General features: G+C 39.2%; 2 protein-coding genes across 9 annotated transcripts in view; one reads left to right on the top strand and one right to left on the bottom strand.

Annotated features, from left to right (window-relative positions):
- Positions 1-5,203, bottom strand: part of anxa11a (annexin A11a) — a 10,407-nt gene extending 5,204 nt beyond the window's left edge. The window contains exons 1-5 of one of the 8 annotated variants that reach the window (XM_020603058.1): positions 5,118-5,203; positions 1,302-1,401; positions 1,210-1,252; positions 952-1,034; positions 7-324 (exon numbers count right to left, since the gene is read on the bottom strand). In XM_020603058.1, the coding sequence (XP_020458714.1) occupies positions 7-324; positions 952-1,034; positions 1,210-1,252; positions 1,302-1,397 (540 nt within the window). In that variant the 5' untranslated portion in view covers positions 1,398-1,401; positions 5,118-5,203. Of the gene's footprint in view, positions 1-6; positions 325-951; positions 1,035-1,209; positions 1,253-1,282; positions 1,402-3,080; positions 3,422-3,528; positions 3,710-5,117 lie in introns of those variants that run through there. The other 7 variants (XM_020603056.1, XM_020603055.1, XM_020603060.1 and 4 more) reach the window with 7 other exon arrangements.
- Positions 5,200-20,110, top strand: part of zcchc24 (zinc finger, CCHC domain containing 24) — a 33,133-nt gene continuing 18,222 nt past the window's right edge. Inside the window, exons 1-2 of the mRNA XM_020603064.1 lie at positions 5,200-5,454; positions 8,636-8,836. Coding sequence (XP_020458720.1) covers positions 5,215-5,454; positions 8,636-8,836 — 441 coding nt within the window. The 5' untranslated portion in view covers positions 5,200-5,214. The remainder of the gene's footprint in view (positions 5,455-8,635; positions 8,837-20,110) is intronic.

The raw sequence follows: 20,110 nt of genomic DNA, 5'->3' as shown, positions 1-20,110 counted from the left end.
ACCAGCCTGTCCAGGGAAACCAGGCTGTCCAGCCTGACCAGGGAAACCAGGCTGTCCAGCCTGTCCAGGGTAACCAGGCTGTCCAGGCTGACCAGGGTAACCAGGCTGACCAGCCTGTCCAGGGTAACCAGGCTGTCCAGGATAGCCCATCCCTGGGCCTTGAGTTTGTGGCATAGTCCCTCCTGGCTGTGGGTACAAGCCATATGACTGTTGGTTAGGGGAGGGTACACCATGCCCACCAGGCGGAGGGGCATCCCCAGGGGGCTGAGTGAAAATGGATGGGTTTAGAGATAAACCCCCTATGCCTGCAGAGATCTGGCTGGCCTGTAATTTGGAAAGATTAGCATCCCATAGTATGTGCACAGATCCTTTATTTTATGCAAAGCACAGATAGCTGGTCACACCTTTAGATGGATAAGCTTTGGATTTATTTAGTTAGTTTAAAATGATTTAATACATTTTTAAATGTCCAATTATATCAATATTTCACATTTTCAAGTAAATATCCCTGATGTTTTGAAGTTCTGCTAGTTACATAATGTACAAGTAGTCTAGCCAAAAATAGATGTGGCCATGCCATTTCTCAAAAGGGAAAGTCAGATACTTGATAACAGAAATACATCACAGATAAGAAAAGGAATCAGAAAAGTAAAAAAGAAGTTGAAGCTGCATCAGCCTGATGACAGGTTTCAGAAGAATGGATAAGAATGAAGTATATGCCCATTTTTCTCAGGCAAGAAAACATGAAAACGTTGACAATGAAATGGCAAAGCAGGAAATTTATGATGTAGACTTTTCAAAACATTAATGTAAAATGAAACTATGTGATGTTTCATTAACAGCTGTGTAATTTAATCCAAGTGGAATATTCAATCCAATAATCTGATGATCATGCATTACACATATATTAAGAGTTTCCTGGGTGGAGGTGATTTTTGAAGCTACACGTACCATGCCAGCATTGTATCCAAGGTTGGATAAGCTGTCAAGACCAATGGAGGGATAACCACCAAGAGAGCCACCACCCCAGCTGCCTGGAGAAAAAAATGTTCAAGAAAGTTGAGGGTGCACTGTTTCATTCAATGCCTGAAAGAATTAAGAACAGTAGACTGAGACAGAAATGATGCCTCTTACTGGAACCTACTTCCTCTCACTTTCCAGCTAGCTAACATCAAACTACTCCTTTTATAATGTTGTGTGATGGCTTACCTTGTGGTACCTGTGGGTAGCCACCTGCTTGTGGTGGATAGCCCCCACCCCCGGGTTTGGGGGGGGTACCCCCCTGCCTGTGGTGGATAGCCACCAGGTTGAGGAGGGTAGCCACCTGCCTGAGGAGGGTAAGCACCAGACTGTGGAGGGTATCCACCTGCCTGAGGGGGGTATCCAGGGAAGCTCATGGCTCTAAACATAAAACAGAACTATCAATCAAAGGGCTGCCAAACATGACTATGCTACTAAAAATGTAATAATCATCTTATGCTGCCACCTAAATTGTCTTTTCTGTTGATAAAGCACAACTAAAAGAAAGAACACTACAAGGTTCTTGGTACCAAGAGCAACAAGAGAGTTGAAAACACACCTAGCTATAAACCTGCCCGTAAATTTTTTTTTACTCTGTGTTAGACCCAGGTCAGCAGGACCTATTTATCATTTCTGCTGGTTTAATTCTTTTCCTACACTGAAGGGAGTTTGTAATATTTTCACCACAGACTATGTTTTTTTAATGGAGCCACTTAAATGTTATTGTCACAACCTATGCACTAGAGTGCAAACTCTTCATTCCAGGGATGTTGGATTGCAAGCATTTTTAGGTGGGATGGTGAGGAAAAGAAAAATTCAGTTTGGTTACGCTTAGTATGAAAAGCATTTTTTCCAGCAGGCTTACTTGCTCCATGGTAAAACTGACGCCAGGGAACTTACAATAAGTGATTTGCATTTTATGGACACATTAAAAAGACACTGTGTTTGAAAAAGCAAACAAGGCAAATGAGCTACCATATGAAACACAGAGATCAAACGAGATAGAATCATTTACATCCAGTGTATACAGGGATATTTTATACACTACTTATATGTGCATAGTCAAGAGTTACTACAATGACTTGGTTTAACTGTGAACCTCTCATACACTTCCTCCCCATGCTGCTGATAAAATGCATGTCAGTTGCACTGATGCTAAGATAATGTGCTGTTGTGAAATGTTAGAATTGGATTTCAGGAGTTGCAGTTGTTTTATTTACTGTTAGTATTATTTTGCATTTATAATGATAAAGTTTATTATGACTGTTTATGTTTTATTAGCAATCCCATGTATCAGTATTAACCTTACTATTATACTCGCATAAAAGTTATAATTTTCAGCTGTAGTTCAACTTGTAGTGTTTCTTATTTTCTTAGATGGTGGTGCAAGAGCAGATTGCATAGATAAGTGTCCTGATAAGACAGTGTTAATGTATGCTATTTTACAGACGTGGAAGTATAGCAGCTTGAACCTTTCACCCATGTCTGAACTATGTGTAAGGGGTTTTTTGCAACAGAATTGGGGAAGTAAGTGAGCTCTTGGAGACTTGTCATCTCTCAGAGCCCAGCGCTGTAATAACTCTGCATCTAACCAGAAGAAAATAAATCTACTTAAAGCTGATTTCTGTATCCTGAGTGTTACTTCTTGGGGCCTTCAGATTAAAGAACCGGGTTAGAATTAAAAGAAATCCTTTAAGTTTTAGCCTAACACTTTTGGCCTGAGCAAATGTGGTTCGTCTGTTAAATGCCTGGGGTTCACACTTATCACATTTAATTTCTGTTCAGGTGCAGACATCTTCCGCTTTCACACTTTAAACTGTGACCTGACAAAACCACAATAAACAGACACGAACCGATGCACAATCATATACTTGCTTTTAGGACAAGAAAAAACTAAACACGAATGTATGGTAAATATAACCTCCCACGATGTTACAACACAGGTCAAACTGGTTGTAACTAACATTAATGTTACCATCCCATACAATTCCTGGAATAGGATTATCTTTTCCCTTATCTTTTTGTTAACTCGGGTGTGCTAGGTGTGCCAGTCTACTCACCTTAAACCTTATTTCCGCTGCTAGACTGAGCGAATTCGTTATTAATTAATCTTTACTGGCTAGCGAGTAACATTAATAACTGAGTTTAACACTATGCTAATGCTAGTCAATGGAAAACAAACATTTAGCTAACAGCTAGCTTAAAACGCGAGCAAAAGTTGCTTCAGGCCTGTACGTTACGAATGCTTTAGCTTGTTATTCATAAATAAATGAACACAATTCCAGCCGCAAAGTGAAGCTACGACCATTTTGTAGCTTTAGATGGTTGAGCTAAAGGCACCGGAAAATCAGTAATAACAGCGCTAGGTTAAGGTCAACGTCGAAACTACCCCACAAAACGACTCCAAAAGCAGTTGCCACTTACTTTTATAACTTATAAAAAGTGCTAATGTGTCGTTCATTATCCTATCAACTCTCGTTTGCGTGGTTGTTGGATATTAACACTTACTTTCGTCGTTTTGCTGTCTCTTCCTGATGGACGTGTTACTTTGAACAGTCACTGTACTGAGTATATTTAACCAATGTGGGTGGGACTCATAGTTTCCATTTTAAGGAACCCACCCATTTGCAAAGGAGCAATGACAAGCCATCGCACCACGCAAACACTAGGCATAGAATAGCCCAGAGATGCGTGACAGACCAGTCACCTAATATTTCACAATAGGTGTTTGTATAACAGGCCATAATATACAAGTCGCCTAATTAATTTTTTGTTTACTGACACACAGACGTATTTACTAACTCTTAGCAATCCGATTAAAGTGCACGAACTAGGCTCCATTGTAATCAGCAGGCCTACATTATATTACAGTTGAATATATACAAATTTATATTAACAATCAAGTGACCAAAATATAATTTCATCTTTTTTTCTGACTGTGACTGATGGTGGTCACAGGAAGTAAATGCCAACCTCCAGCTCACCTTTAGAAGAAGCAGACTACATATATTCATTATGTTTTATGTCAAAACTGCAGTGTATGTGTGTAGGACATCTGCCACCAGAGGGAGCTCTTTTTAAGGTTTTCTCCATACCACACTGGTTCTGCCTGCCACCTTTGCAGACTGGGACATGCTCAGTGGAGTAGACTGAGAGTGCTGAGGTGCTGGTTTTATTGATTAATTAACTAATTTGATTCATTTGATCTTTTCTAATGGTGCTTATTCATCTGTGAGACAACCTTTTTCTTGTTGCATATATGAAGGCTGAATAGTGACTGTATTTGACATTATGTATTTGACATGATGTAGATACCTGTTGACTTAATGATCAGAGAGGCCAAACCAATGTAGTAAACTACATTAACATGAGTCACAGGCACACTCCAAAGATTAGTCAATGCAACTGCTCATCTCTGTTCCTGAATAAACAAAACATCTATAACAACCCACCCACACCCACTATCCACACACACACACACACACAGGGTCTGCATGTTGGTCTTTCTAAAGCTATATTGACCTAATGCATTCCTTACCTTAACTTTAACTATCACAACTAAATACGTCACCCCAACCCATAACCTACCCTAACGTAAACCTAACCTAACCTAAACAGCATTTTAACCTTAAACCAAGTCTGTGCCCTTAATTACATGAAGATTTGAGGGCTGTAAAATATCCTCACACTAACAGCTTAAAATTAATTTTTTTTCCACACAACATATAGTCCACACCTACTGACCAAACAAGCTTGATTAATGATAAAGTAATAAACATCATCATATGGCTCATACAGAGTCTATTAAACTGATTTAATTTAGTAACCGATGTGGGTTGAAACATTTGTCTCATTAGACTATCAATGAATATGATTGGTCAACGCACTCGGTGACGCAAAGCCATCCTCATTACATATTCAAAGAGCCTCACTCTGCCCCGTTGCAATAAAGGCAGATAGCGGACCATGGGGAGCAGGGGAAAACTTTTTATACTGACATGTTAGCGCAATGACTTTTGAGTAACATTAAATTGGGACGAGCTCCCGGCGTGAGGAGGACAGGGCCCTTTACGGGAATAAAAAAAAGGAGCTCTTACCATCTGCCGGGGAACGAAAAAGCAAGAGGGCAAGAAGAGTTGAGACTAGTCCAAGAATCAACGGTGAAAAATCCAGTTAAGCCATTTGAATTGAAAGATGAGCTTATTGTCTGCCATAGACACGAGTGCCTCCGTGTACCAGCCTGCGCAACTTCTCAACTGGGTCTATCTCTCCTTACAAGACCCCCACCAGACCAGCGCATTTGACGCATTCAGACCCGAACCCAACTCTTCCCACCCGGATCTCAGTTTGAGCAAGACTCCCGCAGCGGCGGACTTGAGCTCTTCCTTGAACTCCAACTATCTCAACAACTTCTTTCAGCTGCAGCGGAATGAGGTGAAAGACGGCATGCCGCATTCAGAGCCTATCTGTGCTGTTTCAGATGCAAGACTGGGGTTGAAATGAGTGATATATAGAATTGGATGATGTTTACTGTTACATGCCTGTGCAGCAAATGTTCTAGCATGTACCGGATGGGCTGTTCTGGTAGGATACACATAGCCTAATATCCATGATATTTCCAATATGGACATTAACTTCAAATATCGACACTATAAAAACGTTTTAGTATGATATTAGTATTCTATTTTGAATTTGTTGAAAACATTATTTCTAAACAATATATGTAAGAGGCCAGCTATCATACTTTATATAGACTAACACAAGACTGTGATATAGGCTGATGGAAATATCACTTCCAAAAGAATTAACTGTGCTTTTGATTCCACATAAATGTATTGTGTTGGCCGCTGGCCACCGGGGTTTAATTAAAGGATAAGTAAGTAACTAAATTAACTTTGTTAGGACAAGTTAATTCCCTGACCCTATAATGTCATAAAATAATTTGAGATTAATAAGACTGTTTGCAGCATACTGTTGTGTAATGGTTCACATTAAAGGTGTTACTGCTGAGCAAAAATATGTTTTAACCAGGCATGCTACTGATCTGAGAGGTAAAGGGGGACTGATGGAATTAGATTCACCCTGCACACCTCTGTCTGGAAAGAGCAGGACACTGCAGCCTCTTGCTGATGTCTGCTGTCTCTGACTTCTTCAAATAGACCAGGTTGTGCAAACAAAATCAGTCCCTGTTTACATATTGTCTATTTTTGGAGATGAGTGTAATTTTAGGGACAGACATGCTGATAATGTGTGCAGGGTGCAAACCTGATACTGCAGGCCATACTGTGCAAAAGAGCTCAACCTCACCCAATCAGCACACACAAAAATAATTGTATACTGTGGGCTAAATGGTAGTGTAAAGAATATACTGCATGCTTCCAAGTGTGTTGATTACACCACAGTTGAATTTCTTAGATCTATGTTACTATGACGCTATGTATTGGAAACTCTGGGAAACACTAGACGTGGATGGATGGTGTAGTCGCCATCTAGAGCCAGTGTCCATTATTATGTTGGTAACCATAGAGGCTTTTTGAAGTCATTTAACATGAAACAGACTCTGGGTGACTCTGGTGGAAACTGGGTGTGCACATTATACATTGCACTCAATTTTGTAATGCTGTTCAATCTGCATGACTATAATGTGTTTCAAACGGAGGCAACACAAATACAGCCTGGAAATGGTTTGGATTGAGGAGGGAGGCATTTTGTAATGTACCATGGCAAGCTAAGCCAAGTAAAATAAACCACTGCAGGGATTTGATGATGAGATGAGTAATGCAAAATGTGGTTGTTTTTGCCATGAAGGATCACAAAATAGCCCACCTAAAGTAAAACAGCGATAAAAGAATTTGTTTTGTTTGGGAACTGATATTGTCGCACAAGTAGATGAACAACATTCTCATTTGCACACAGCTTTTTCTCCCTTATTACCTAGTTCGGTCCAAGAACACAAACACTGCAATGTGACATTTGAAGATCTAGAACCATTCTGGATTAATTTAACCATACAGCAATTTTTTGAGGAATTTATTCTACATTAAATCAGTCACATCTAAAGTTTCCACAAGATAACACAGCCCTGGTTTAAACACATCAGTGTGTGCTTGCGCCCTGCAGAGTGACGCCTCATTCCTGGACCTGTGAAAACAGTCACGGATCTGCTGCCACCTCACATGGACACGTGTGACTGGTACTGATAATGATGCCAGTTTAGTCCCCGTTGTGTTGGCCAATGCATACATACACAAACTACTGCCACACACAACCTCCTGCTGACTCTCTCACTCGCTCACTCACACTCATGCTCACACACAGACACACAAAATAAACAAACAGTCTCACCCCACCATTAGCAGATGTGTGTGAAATCTGTTTCCTTTGGGCTGACACTAGAAGGTTGGAAGCCAAACTGAAAGAAATGGGAAGAACATAAAGTGAGTAAAGTTTCTTCCTTTATATTTGTTAAAATAATGTAACAATTTGCACAGATTTCTAAGTTTGGAAAATACACATACACGTACATTTCTGCAAGGACTGATAATACATATCGCAGTAATACACAGAACTAAAACACATGACAGATGGAAAACTTTACAAACTACAGAGCCTTACTGGTTGATTTATGATCACTACACAAATGAACATGAGTCTTAAAGCTGGAGCTGTTTTGCAAGACAGTCTTACAGCCTGGAGATAAAGATTTGGCTTTCAGTTTTTGTAAGGTTGCCAAATCTAAGGTTTATGTCCTGCACAACAATAAAAATCACAGGTGTCCTAAAAAGAGGCATGACTGTCAGTGATGATAAACTGTTAAATGATAAGACAGATGATTAGTGAGCAACTAACTCACACGAGTTATTTACCTGACTATGTGAAAATAAAAGCATTTAAAATCAGCAGCATTTCACCCAGAGGTCAATTTCTGTCTGTCATTTCTAGATTGTACTCAAACAGACAAATACATGAATGAGAAAGGAAATAAGTAGCTGCAGGCAATACTTTCCCTGTTATTAATATTCAAAGAGCATCTTCTATGAATTCACTGTGGCATGCTACGCTGTGTTCTGTGGCTCCAAGCAGACTACAAACACTGGCCATGGCTAGTTTACCACCAACAGTGCATGGTGACATTGCTGATGTTCCACAGGCTGGCGAGGGAACATGCCTCCCATCTTGTTTACAATCAGTCATCCTCTGTAAAGTCCTGTCTTTCTCTGTGGACATGCTCAGTACTTTTCCAGCTCATGAGTGCAGCTGGGCCTGCCGCCAGATGTTCTGAATATAATGAGAGAAATGATCTTGCATGGGTTTTTTCACTTTTATGCAACAGAAAATAGAACAGAAAGCATGTAAAGGAAATTGGTGATTAATCTCAAAGCAGAAATATAATTTTTTTATGTGATGTCTTATATGTGGACATGTAGTATGTCCAGAATACTGTCTGTGAAGAAATCACACTTTATAAAACTTTGACAGTTGAGAATTGTGTGTGAATTGAGTATGAATGTGTCCCAAGGTTGTTATTTACCTTAAGTACAATATATATTTGACAACTTTTTGACAAAGAATCTAAAGAACTTCATGTTAAAGTTTGTCTGATGTTATTTTATAGGCCTTAAACAACAACCTGTATAAGAATGTGTCACCCTATGGCTCCCTGAACAACATTGTGGATGGACTCAATTCCCTGACGGACCATTTCTCAGACCTTTCACTTTCTTCAGAACCAAGAAAACCCAACAAAAGACCCCCACCCAACTACCTGTGCCACCTGTGCTTCAACAAGGGCCATTACATCAAAGACTGCCCACAGGTGAGGCTAATGACACACGTATATTATATAATAACATTTTCAGATATAACAAATAATTGAAAATCACTTCTGGTAGGTATATATGCCTTTCAGTTACTTAATTACTAATGTCATGTTTTGTATTTTAATAGCTTTGTGACTCTAGACACCCTCAGCGTCTTTTCGTTTGGTTCATACAAGCCAATGGTGGCACTAAAAGTTGTGCTTGCTCCAGTCAATGCTTCTCTCCCTCTCTCTCTTTAGCACTGGTCTGACCTACTTGTTAAACAGGCTGGCCTCTGTCTTCTGTAGTCATGTGTGCGAGTGTGTGTATATGTGTGCTTGTGTGCATCTTAACTGCTGCAGCATTACACTATGTTATAACCATGATAAGTAAACTTGTCAGGGTAGTTCAAGGATCAAAGGTGAAACTGTCTGTACTAGCACTGGATCATCATGTTAGCTGTTAGAATTTTTTTTTTTTTTCAGGAAATAAAAAGCCATGAACAACATTTTGTCTCACGCAAGATATTATATAAATCCACAACAGTTGCATTCCTCTGCTTTCCAGTTTCCCACTGACTCAGTCTGTTACGATACAAGAATGTTTGCGAGGTGCTGTTGTAAATCTACCTCAAGGTCTAGCATGGAGGCTACAGCGCATTAAGGTGTAACTAATTGGGGCCCAGCTGTTATCATTTCCTAAAATCTAAACTCATCTTGGAAAGCACCATGAGAATTTTAAGTGCCGAATGATCTCTGCCAATTTACTTTAAATTAGGTCTTGGCAAAAATGTCTCTTTTAAGAGTAAGGCCCTGGTTGGAAGCTTGACTAAAGACGAGGGTGTGCAATTACTTAAGAACTTCATGTAAATAAGAGAAGTTGTGTGCTTATGAGTTCATGTGCAGTAAATGAGGTGACATTTTATGAATTTTGTAGGAGTTGAAAAAAATACTAGATTGTGAAATTGCTGCGGTGGAGCTGCCATCATTCACCTTGTAAAGACTCCAGCCTGAATGTGATATAATTTCATGAGACAATTGCAATGACACTTTCACTCAGCATTGTGGAAGTTTTTTGCAAGTTATTTATTGTTTGTTTATTAGACTCATGGTGCCTAATAATCTCCCTTCTCTCTTAGTCTCTCTGCTGCCGTTTCCTCTCTCCTCCTCCCTGGGTGAGGTGCAATAGCCTAACCCCAGTCCTGTGTTTCTGAATGGTAATGAGTAGCAGATGTGAGATTAAAATGCGTTGACTTGCTTTATGACATGATGACTTGTCTCAGGAGGTCTGTGAAAGGCCTGTGTATTGATGAAATATCTGGACAGCTCCAAATTAAAACGTTTGAGAATTACATCATCTTTTGACAATTCCAATGGGAATTTTGGGTCATGGTTTATCATGCAGCATGTAACTTTTTTCTGTTATTTGGTACATCTTCACCAGTTTAAAATGAAAACGCTAAAATGCTGCTTTATTTTGCACTAGATGTAAGCATTCAGTGGTGGATGTCAAAGTCACATTCAGCTGCCTTCTGGTTTATATATCAGATGTTTGTTAAACTACCAACAGTAACTCAAAAAGTAGCCAAGTCTCCAAACAGCCTCACCTACACAGCTCAACACCATCTCAGTTATTTAGTCTCTCCTGGGTTTTCTCTCCATAAATTTACCTTCCATTTGTGCTACATCACTTACACTGTTGCTCTATCACCTTTTGTTGCATATCTAGCCAAGGATAACTCAGCCTTCCTTAACCAGCTGAAGACCCAAATAACAGATGTGACACAAATCTGGCAATAGAAAATGTTAAATTTAATGTTAAAAGTGATTACATATTAGCCAAAACCTGTATCATTTTCTAAACAATATTTTCATAACATTGTCCTACATTATTATTACTGACAAGGTGCAGTGCTCAGTGTGCCCATGGAGGTTTTGGTATCTGCCTGCACAGGAATGCATTTGGGGATAAATGTGTCCCTAGTAGTTTGCCCTCTCCAGAGGCACTTTGCCAATGAAAAAAGAGGCTCCTGCTTCTCAGAGCGCTGCTAAGTTTGCCATCCTGGTTCAGGATGTTTCACATTCTAATGACATGTACAGTCTTCCTCTTCTACTTCATCTCAAAGTGTTTGACTGTGCTGTTTGCTGCTAGGTAAAAAGTTAATCAAAAGACTAAAAATAACAGACATGATACTAGTAATACCATCTGGGTAGCCATAGCATTATTTAACATTTTTGTTAAAAACACATTATGCACCTACACTGTTGCACTGTTCTTAGGCTCAGATGTGTTAGCTGTATAACTAGTGTTTACCAAATCAGTTTATTTGTATCATATACCATACACTTGAGTTATATTTGATTTGAAGTGAGAAACTGAGCTTTTGTGATTAAAAAAAAAAATCATATCATGTGCTTTAAACCTTCCTCACCCAAAGTTGACTTTCCTGCAGGTGAAGGAGACTGAGTCAAAGATTTACTGGTGGATTTATCTCTTGGCTGATGGTTAGTGTATCCATTTCTTGATTGTATGAGACTGAGTTAGATAAATTCTTGAGGCTACCAGTGTTTATGCAACACTTGATTTAAGACTTTTCAGTTAGAACATGCTAATGTTGAAAACACACAGACGAGGCTTGTGGCTGTACTGAAAGAAATATTTTTCAGGGAACTCTTGAGTGAAAGCCACAGGCCTGCCAGCAGCTGCCCAGCACTCCTTGTCATGGGGACAGAGGTGTTATGTAAACTGGCTTTTATTCAGAAAATGAGGTCGCTTCCCCAGTTATGAGCAGAATGCCCCTCACTGCTACGCTTTGGCCCCCTTCCAAGATATCTTCCACTTGCGCTCATGATTTGGTTCTGTTCAGAGGACTAATCCTCTCAACAGTTGGCTCTGCTTCTGATTTGGGTGATCAAAATAATGCACTGAATGACATCTTCTTTATATGTATCCCTGTAGAAAGATTAACTAATGGAAAATGTCTTTGCTGGAATGCGGATTTGTGGGTATGTGTGGGTGGTTGCTGCTGCAGTGTGTATGTGTAGAGTCCCAACTTGCTGTCCTGTTCCTGGTTGTAATACATTCCCCTGCTTCAGTCCTTCAGAATTATAATTTCCTGGGCATTTTTAAAATTCTTCTGAGAAATTTTAAAACTGGTATAATACCTTTTTTTTTTTTTTATAAAAGTTTAAAAGCCAAACATCACTGACATAACATCCATCACAAACTCAGAGCCTGCAGCCCAATACATGGTTTCAAATGTTAGGAGTTTGTAATACAAAAATTTGTATTATAAATATAGATGTGCTGTAGCTTTTGATTCAACTGTTGCTAAAACCTGAATGGAGCAAAGAGAACCTTTGTCTGTGTCCCACCCACTTCAAACCAGTGAGAAAAACAGACAAAAAAATGCAGACATCTCGCATTTGTAACTGAAAGTGTTGACAGGAAATGGTGTGGTCATGTAGTGTAGGAGGGTTTTTTTGTAGTAATAAACAGTGTTGACTACATATAAAGCACTATTTTAACATTACAGGAAATGTGACCATGAGTTGGCTGAGAAATATAAAGGTCAAACCAGTTAGCATCTCCTGTAAAACAGCACCCTTTATTATTATTTTTCTTTTCTTTTACTGATTAAACTAATAAGATTATAATGTGTTGAATAATGATCTTTATAGGACAAAGCTAGGCTAGCTGCTTCCCCTTTTTCCAATTTTTATGCTAAGCTATGCTAACCAGCAAGGTTCATATTTAACAGATAGTCATGAAAGTGGTATCAACTTTCTTATTTAACTGTCAGCAAGATACTTAAGAAGCATATTTCCTAAAGGGGTTCATAGCAATGAAAAGCCCTCTTACATGAGGCTACTGCATCTGCATGCTTTTCATTGCTTAGATTTCACAGATACAGACTAAAAAGCCAGTTATGACATACAGATTTGTCTTTCTTGACCCGCTGTGAGACCTATAAAAATTATTATACATTAAACAACAACCACACGCAAACATGGGATGTTCTTTAGATATCCATCTGTAAAAAAAAGAACAGGGAGGGCAGGCAGAAAAGAAGAGCTGCTGCAAGAGCATCACAGTAACTGTGTTGATCAGAATTGCAAAAAAAAAAAAAAGTCTTCTGTTGCTTTTACTGTATGCCAGTTACTGTGATGGATCTCACACTTCATGCTGTTGTGATTTCAGCAGCAGTCTGGTCTTCGTGACAAATGGTGCCCATAATCTCCTATAATAGTGTCAACATGGAGACCGGAGGTGAGCTGTGAAGTGAGGGCCTGTTCTCACCAGAGGCAAATCACGCTTGGAGTAATGTGTGACTTGCCAGCCCACTTTGTCTACCATAACAAACATCAGCGGTTGTTGTTTTGGCAAAATGTATTTGGTTTTAAATCTTCCGGTGTTTGTAAGTGTCAGTAATCATTTTCCAAATTGGCCGGCAGTCGTGTGGGGGATAATTGTGCAACCACTTTGTTTTAATGTTTCAGTTTCTTGTTGTACTAAGGGGTGTGGGGTAGAGTTGGGGGATACCATATCAAATACACATTGCAAGTTTATAATTTACCAGTCTTACATCGCTGCACAGTGCTGTCTGTGTGCCTCACTCTTGGAAAACAAGTATTTTAGCCCTGTGTGGGCACACTTTGTTTCCTGTTGGTTGTAACTCTAATATTAAAATCCTAATAGAATTGGGTTTATGTCTGTAGATGAGTTATGTCTCAAATTTAGAATTGAAACCAATGTCTATTTTCCCCTTAGTTTATTTTACAAGTAAATAAGTACATTGAGCATATGCATTTTTTATTAATATAAAAGTCCCCTGTGAATATTTGAAAGAGGATAGTAGGCTACCAGAATCACATCTGGAAGACCGGGTTTATACAGTTTGAGCTATAACAGTTAATGGTATACTGTTAGGTGTCTTGGGTGATTGTGAGTGACTCTGTAGTACTAAAGCAAGGGGAGACCTGTCTGTTTCCCTTCACCCAGTCCATGTTTTTTCCCAAGCTGTTCCTGGAATTTAAATCAAACACTTCTTGTTCTTTTTTTGCAGAGAATTTGGTTCATAACCTACTGTAGCCTGAAGCTTTTTGTAAAATTCAAATGGTCCAGTTCACAAACAAAATCCACCATAATCTAAAGGCCAGTTTAATAACAGCTCTGCCTCAAGGCTCTGGTGAAACATTTGTCAATTTTTATATTAGAAACATGCTTCTAAATAGTCTAAAATGAGCTGATGTTATTCCAGTGCTGATTATTCAACAGTTCAACAGATTATGAACTAAATGTAGTTGGCAACTTTAGCTGTTCCCTGGAGGCTAATGCTCCTGGAAGGAGAGAGAATATAATTTCTATTTAACCATCTACTGACTTCAATGAAAGATACTGTATCTAGATAGTGTGAAATCAGGTAGAGATTTTCCTTTGCCTCCACCAGCTTTTCTGTCCTCTTGCTTTTGTGTCATTCACTCTCTCTTTTTATTTGTCAACCCTGTCAAAAAACAATCTTTCAGCATGACAGTCACACTTGAGCATTTGTCATGAGAGAATGCTTCACATTTTGCCACCATGCTCTCTACACCCTGTGACCATTTCTGACATAACTGTGTCACTGTGATGGCATGGAGCACTACTGAGTTTGTGCTTGTCGGAAACACACAGGGTATAAAGCCCGAGAAAGGCTCAATAGCTGAGAGACAGTGAGCTAGTGAAAGGGGAATGAGGGCACTTCCCCTGAAAGGAAATCAAAGTTAAAAGAATGATAAAAGTGTAGCTTCCTGCCAGCTGGTTTGTGTTCTGTACAGAAATCCCTCTCTTCCTCTCAGTTTTTGCTGAGACAACAATCAGAACACTTCCTGTTTTGGTAACTGTGACACTTATGACCCCATCTCTGAGAGATGGTGTTACACGGTCGCATTTACCATAGACAGGTAAACTCATAGTTGCTTTCTGATAATGATAAATGGCAGCTCCAAACTTATCAACAGGAGAGAGGTGTATTAAGACACAATATAAAATCTCTTGATTTAGTGTCACTATAGCTTAAGTGTACACATATAATTTAGCTTCAAATGGATTAATGTGATTAGTTCTTCTGTGACACTTCCTTGACGCCAGGTGTATTGGACACACGAGGAATTTGACTCTGGTACAGTGGCTCTCAATGTTTTTGTACCATGTTCTTCTGTAGGGCAATGAGTAGACAAGTAAATAAGATAAGACTGAAAGAACAAAAAAAGAAAATAAAAATAAAGTACTTATAAATACAGAAATATGTAAACATACAGTTTAGATGCAGTTTTCCACATAGATATATACAAAAGTATATTTACAAAGTATTGCACTGAGGGTTGTCATTTTGTTATACAGTCACGGGTTAAGTGTTCATCAGAGTGATGACCTTGGGGAAGAAACTGTCCTTGTGTCTGGTTGTTTTGCGTACATAATCTTTGTTGTATGAATCATTTTCCTGCCATGCTGCTGAGTCAGGACTATAAAATGCAGGCTGCACTTAATGAAAGGACATAAACAATAATATATCCTGGGCAGTTGCTCATCACATTGCTTTATGTAAGCTTGTCACTGTGGCATGAGAGGAACCAGGTCAATGCCCACTTTAGAATCTATTCTCCTCATGCTCTACCTCTTTTAGTTCCTTTATATCTTATGGTACTGTAGCACAAACCCCTTTAAAAGTGTAACACTTTATCTTTCCAATCTATCCCATTCTATATTAGAAAATACAGTAAGAACACTTTGCCTTGTAGAAGGTATATGCTAATCTAAAACAGGCAGTCCTATGTGTCTAATGCAAACCTACACAGAACTGTGCTGCTCTATAACTTGAAACTCATCAGCAGCTAGCAAACACCTATGTGAATGATGCGTTGCTGGCCTTCTTCATGATCTGCCTTGGTCAAATGTCTTGGCTTTATGAGATTCAAATGTGGAAAAGTCCAGTTTGTGGCTCCATGGTAATGAAGTTCTACACTAGTGAATGCTGGCAGGATGCGTTTGATTCATGTAACTTTGTGTGCTCTGTGGGTGGTGCCATTGGAGCTACTGTATAACCTGTGAGGAGGTAAAATAACAATAACCTTAAGATGGTGTGGGCCCGGCTGCAGCTGCACCGCTTGCACCCCCTGACGCTCCACCAGTGGCTAGCTCATATTAAATATGAATGTTCTCTCTGATATAAGCCAGTATATTTAAACACCTATTATATTGTTTTTTTATGTTTGGATATATTGATTTTAGAGACTGTTTTCATATACAGTAAATAATTTTGCATTGTGTTTTTCATTGATACACCTAGAGAAGCAATGATTAGATTACATTCACATTTGCAATAAAATTTTGTGCTTCCTTCCACCGGTTCATCTGTATGTAGTCAAATAATTTGCTCCTCACAACAGCACAGACTCATGACACAGCAACAGAGATTTCTTCGTGGTATGAGTCAGGCTGACAGAGAGGACGGACAACCAGATGAGCAGATAGAGACAATGTGAAGCTGTGAGTGCTGGCACAGGATCTGGTGTCAAGGGATCAGGGACTGACACTGCTGGCTTTGTGTTATACTTGAAAGGGCACCTTAGGGAGAGACTGTGGTTTGCAATGGGCACCACTGGGGAAGGCCCTATTGCTGGGAATGGAGGCTGGTAATTAAGGCAGCCATTGTATGTTTGTAGGATCTGCTAGACAGAGAGGTCAGGAAGGCAGGGCTGGATTGTTTCTCCAGCAGGGCCAACTGCATTACAGTGGTGTGTTAGACGCAAAGATGTTCGGATCTTACAGAGAAAAAAGAAAGAATTACAGCAGCAAACCACACGGGCAGTCCCTACATATAGACTACAGGGTCCTCTCCTGTGGCTTTGAATTTGTACCTGTTTTTTTTTTTTTACTCTCTCTCTTTCTAAGGTTCTTCTTGGACAGGTGCTCCTTCCCTCTCAGTTACCAGGACTGTGTTGACCACAGATAGAGTAGCTGTGTTGATGTGCTCTCAGTTTTATTTATGTGGCACAAATTAAAATCAAAAGAGATAAAAGTGAGAAGTAACATGCAGAAACAGAAATCCCCCCACAAAGCGCTTGTTCATGACCTCTGTTAAATAATAATAAAACACTTTTCACATTGTCAGATATCTAATAAATGAAATGAATAATAATACAGGGTATCTACAGCTATACATAAGTTAAATTTAAACCTTTTAAAGACCATTTTAATATCACTTTGAATAAGATCTAAAATAATAATAAAACAATAAATCCTAAGTTGTTACAGGTTGATGTCTCTAAAATAAAGGCACCAACATACTCAGCCATACTATGCTGCAGTATTAAAATGAAGGATAAATAAACTTTTTACCACCCACTGTTCCACCTGCAGGGTGCTAGCGCAGTGAAGAGTGCTGAACATAAATTGCTTGAACTTTGAAAAGTCACGTGAATATGAGTGTTATATGTATCGGCTGTTTAGAAGTTTATCTATGTCAAGAACATAATGTACTTTCTTAATGATATCATTAGATTTACTTAATTTTCCACTGTCACAATGTGTTCTCTCTAACACAGGTATTCTTGATCACCACACTCATGCAGTGTTTCTAGAACGTCCAAGTCAAAAGAAACTGCATTTCATTTAGAAACGTCTTCTGTTTCTCTTTTTTATCTGTATCCACTGCCCTGTAGTATGCTGGGGAAGTTTCTGGCAGGGATGAGGGCTGGGGGGAGGTGCACCATGGGAATGTTATTACAGAGTGACCCCTGATCTTCCTTCTAGTTGCAGCAAAGGCTCAGTAGGCCCTGGATCTGTCTCTGTTCTAACACTCACTCACTCAGGTTACCAAAGAGAGAGACAAGACAAAGAGAGTGAGTAGAGACTGTACTGTAAACAGATAAGGCTTATCAGGGATGCTGGAGATATGCTGTATCAGATAGCTTTTCCCTTTTACAGTATCACAGCAGACAGACAACCATCACCCCTGTTGAAAACAGCTGTGGCCACTACCTGTCAACATATTTTATTTTCGAAGAGTTATAGAGAGAAAGGGCCTTTATAGCAAGAGCATTTAGAAACCATATAGGGCCATAGGTCCAATATAGCATTGACACCAAGTGACACTGAGATTAGCAACACACGTGTACAATATATCTGGCAGAGCGACTTACAGAAATATACAGACACACACACACTTAGAAACATATGCACCTACAAAGACACAACTGTAGGCATTACATGTAAACAGCAGTAGTAAGAACTTCCTGCTGCAGAAGACAAGATGTTTTGTGCACCTCTGTATGTCTCAGTGTTCCACCCAACCTGCTCTTGTCATTCACTGGCTTGGTAACCTAATGCTTCTTTGCAGCTGCACAGATCATTGGGCTTAGTGGGCCCATGGTTAAGTCCAGAGCTTGGAGAGGGCAGGGGCAAAATCCACACCCACAGTCCCACTTAGCATGAGCCCTTAACACCCAGTAAATATGGTGAGAGTATGATAAAAAGTCTGTAAGTGCTGTTTTGTACAAACTGAAATTCTGGGTTGGACCAGGACTTATTCCAAGATTCCAAGGCCCAGTTGGCCCATACTCGTGTTTTCTAGATAGAGAAAGGATTCTGTCAAAAGCATACATTTTAAAACAATAGAGTGTTATTAGTATCAAGAACAACACTACACCCATATGTTTGTCTCTCAGGGGTATCCATCAATCATCCAAGAACATGACACTGAGATCTGTGGCTGATTAGGTTGTGGAAATCTTGGAATCTGGGAATATAGTTTTGGCAAAAAGTGCTTTGGCATGGTGCTATGTCTGTGCAGCTGTCTTGGACACACATGATATGGATGTGTTACTGAGGAGGAAAAGACATGCACACATATGCACATGTGCATGCAAGGCATATCTTAGCATTTTTGGTAGAGTTTTATAGTAAGCTTGTTTTAAAAAAGAAAAACGGGGAGTAAAACAAGAGTTGACAAAAATGGTGCTCTGCTCAGGCACAAGTGTAATTTCATACTAATCAATATATTTTGTGTGTGTGTGTGTGTGGGGGGGGGGGGGGTTTTGTCTTGTTCGTAAATATCCTCCATTATGTCTTTAGGCAAAATCAATAAACTGCTAGCAACATATAATACAATACCTCCACTGCTAGTTTATCAAAACAACCAGACATTGCACTTGTTACCAGATTTCATTTGTGAGCGATAAGATCATTAAAGATGACTTAACTGAGATTTATTTTAATCTAAATCAACAGGTCAAGCATATTGGGTTTTATTTATTTTGCCAAGCTGCATCATTTCCTCAGAAAATGTTTTATGATCTACTAAACTTAAACCAAAACAAAAACACACGGATGTCAGTGGGATGTACCATAAACTGAGCTTATTCAACCGTTTTTAAAAGAATCTCTTCTGGTATATTTCTATGGTGTTTTGGGGAGGTTGACAATCTTGTGTTTTATTTTGTCAAATGTGTTCACTTTCAGCAATTCATTTATAGTTGTTGTTTTTTTGTTTTTGAAAGGGTCAAACTGAACTGAAAACATAACAGTTTTATGATCCAGTATGCTCTATTCTAGTAAACATGCTTCAACAGTTTCCAGGCAGGCAGTGATGATTTTTTAAAGCAGGAAATATACTTTTGGGTACTTTCTGGCACAGCCTCCCTACTTATCTGCATGAGTGAGAGCTGTGGGATGTTTTATCTTTGTACAGCTGTCTTGATTTACCTTTTCCCTATGTGATATTGCAGCATGTCAATGAACAGACTAAACATAAGTGATGTACCCAGTGCTGTTACAAGACTTTACAAGAATCTGCGGAAATGTCAGATTTAGTCTATACTTCTGTTTTAAGATCATTATAGAAAGCAGTATTTTGTAGGTCCACATTTTTGCAGCTATTTTTGTAAGCACACTCACTGACATAAAGCATTCCCTAGTCCCTTACCCTAAGCAGAATCATCAAAACTAAATGTGTAACCCCAACTCTTACCTTATAATACATTCATTAATTCCAAGCATATAATAAAACAGATAAGGGAAAAGAAATCATGATCAATATATACCTCAAAACAACCAGAGAAAACCCCCCAAAAAAGAGGAAAAAAATGTCTCATGATGATAAATGATCATTACATGCTTGCAAAGGAGTAGAAAGAAGTAATACTTATCTAGTTCTACCCCTGATAATCCAAACTATGATTAACCCAACTCAAGTGTTAAGCTAAACAGCTACACTGGTTAAATTCCCGCGGCCCCGAATCACTGCATTCCTT

This window comes from Monopterus albus, unplaced genomic scaffold, assembly GCF_001952655.1.
Source record: "Monopterus albus unplaced genomic scaffold, M_albus_1.0 scaffold60.1, whole genome shotgun sequence".
NCBI lineage: Eukaryota > Metazoa > Chordata > Actinopteri > Synbranchiformes > Synbranchidae > Monopterus > Monopterus albus.
The sequence above is the reverse complement of the archived record's forward strand: the minus strand, read 5'-3'. Positions and strand labels throughout refer to the sequence as shown.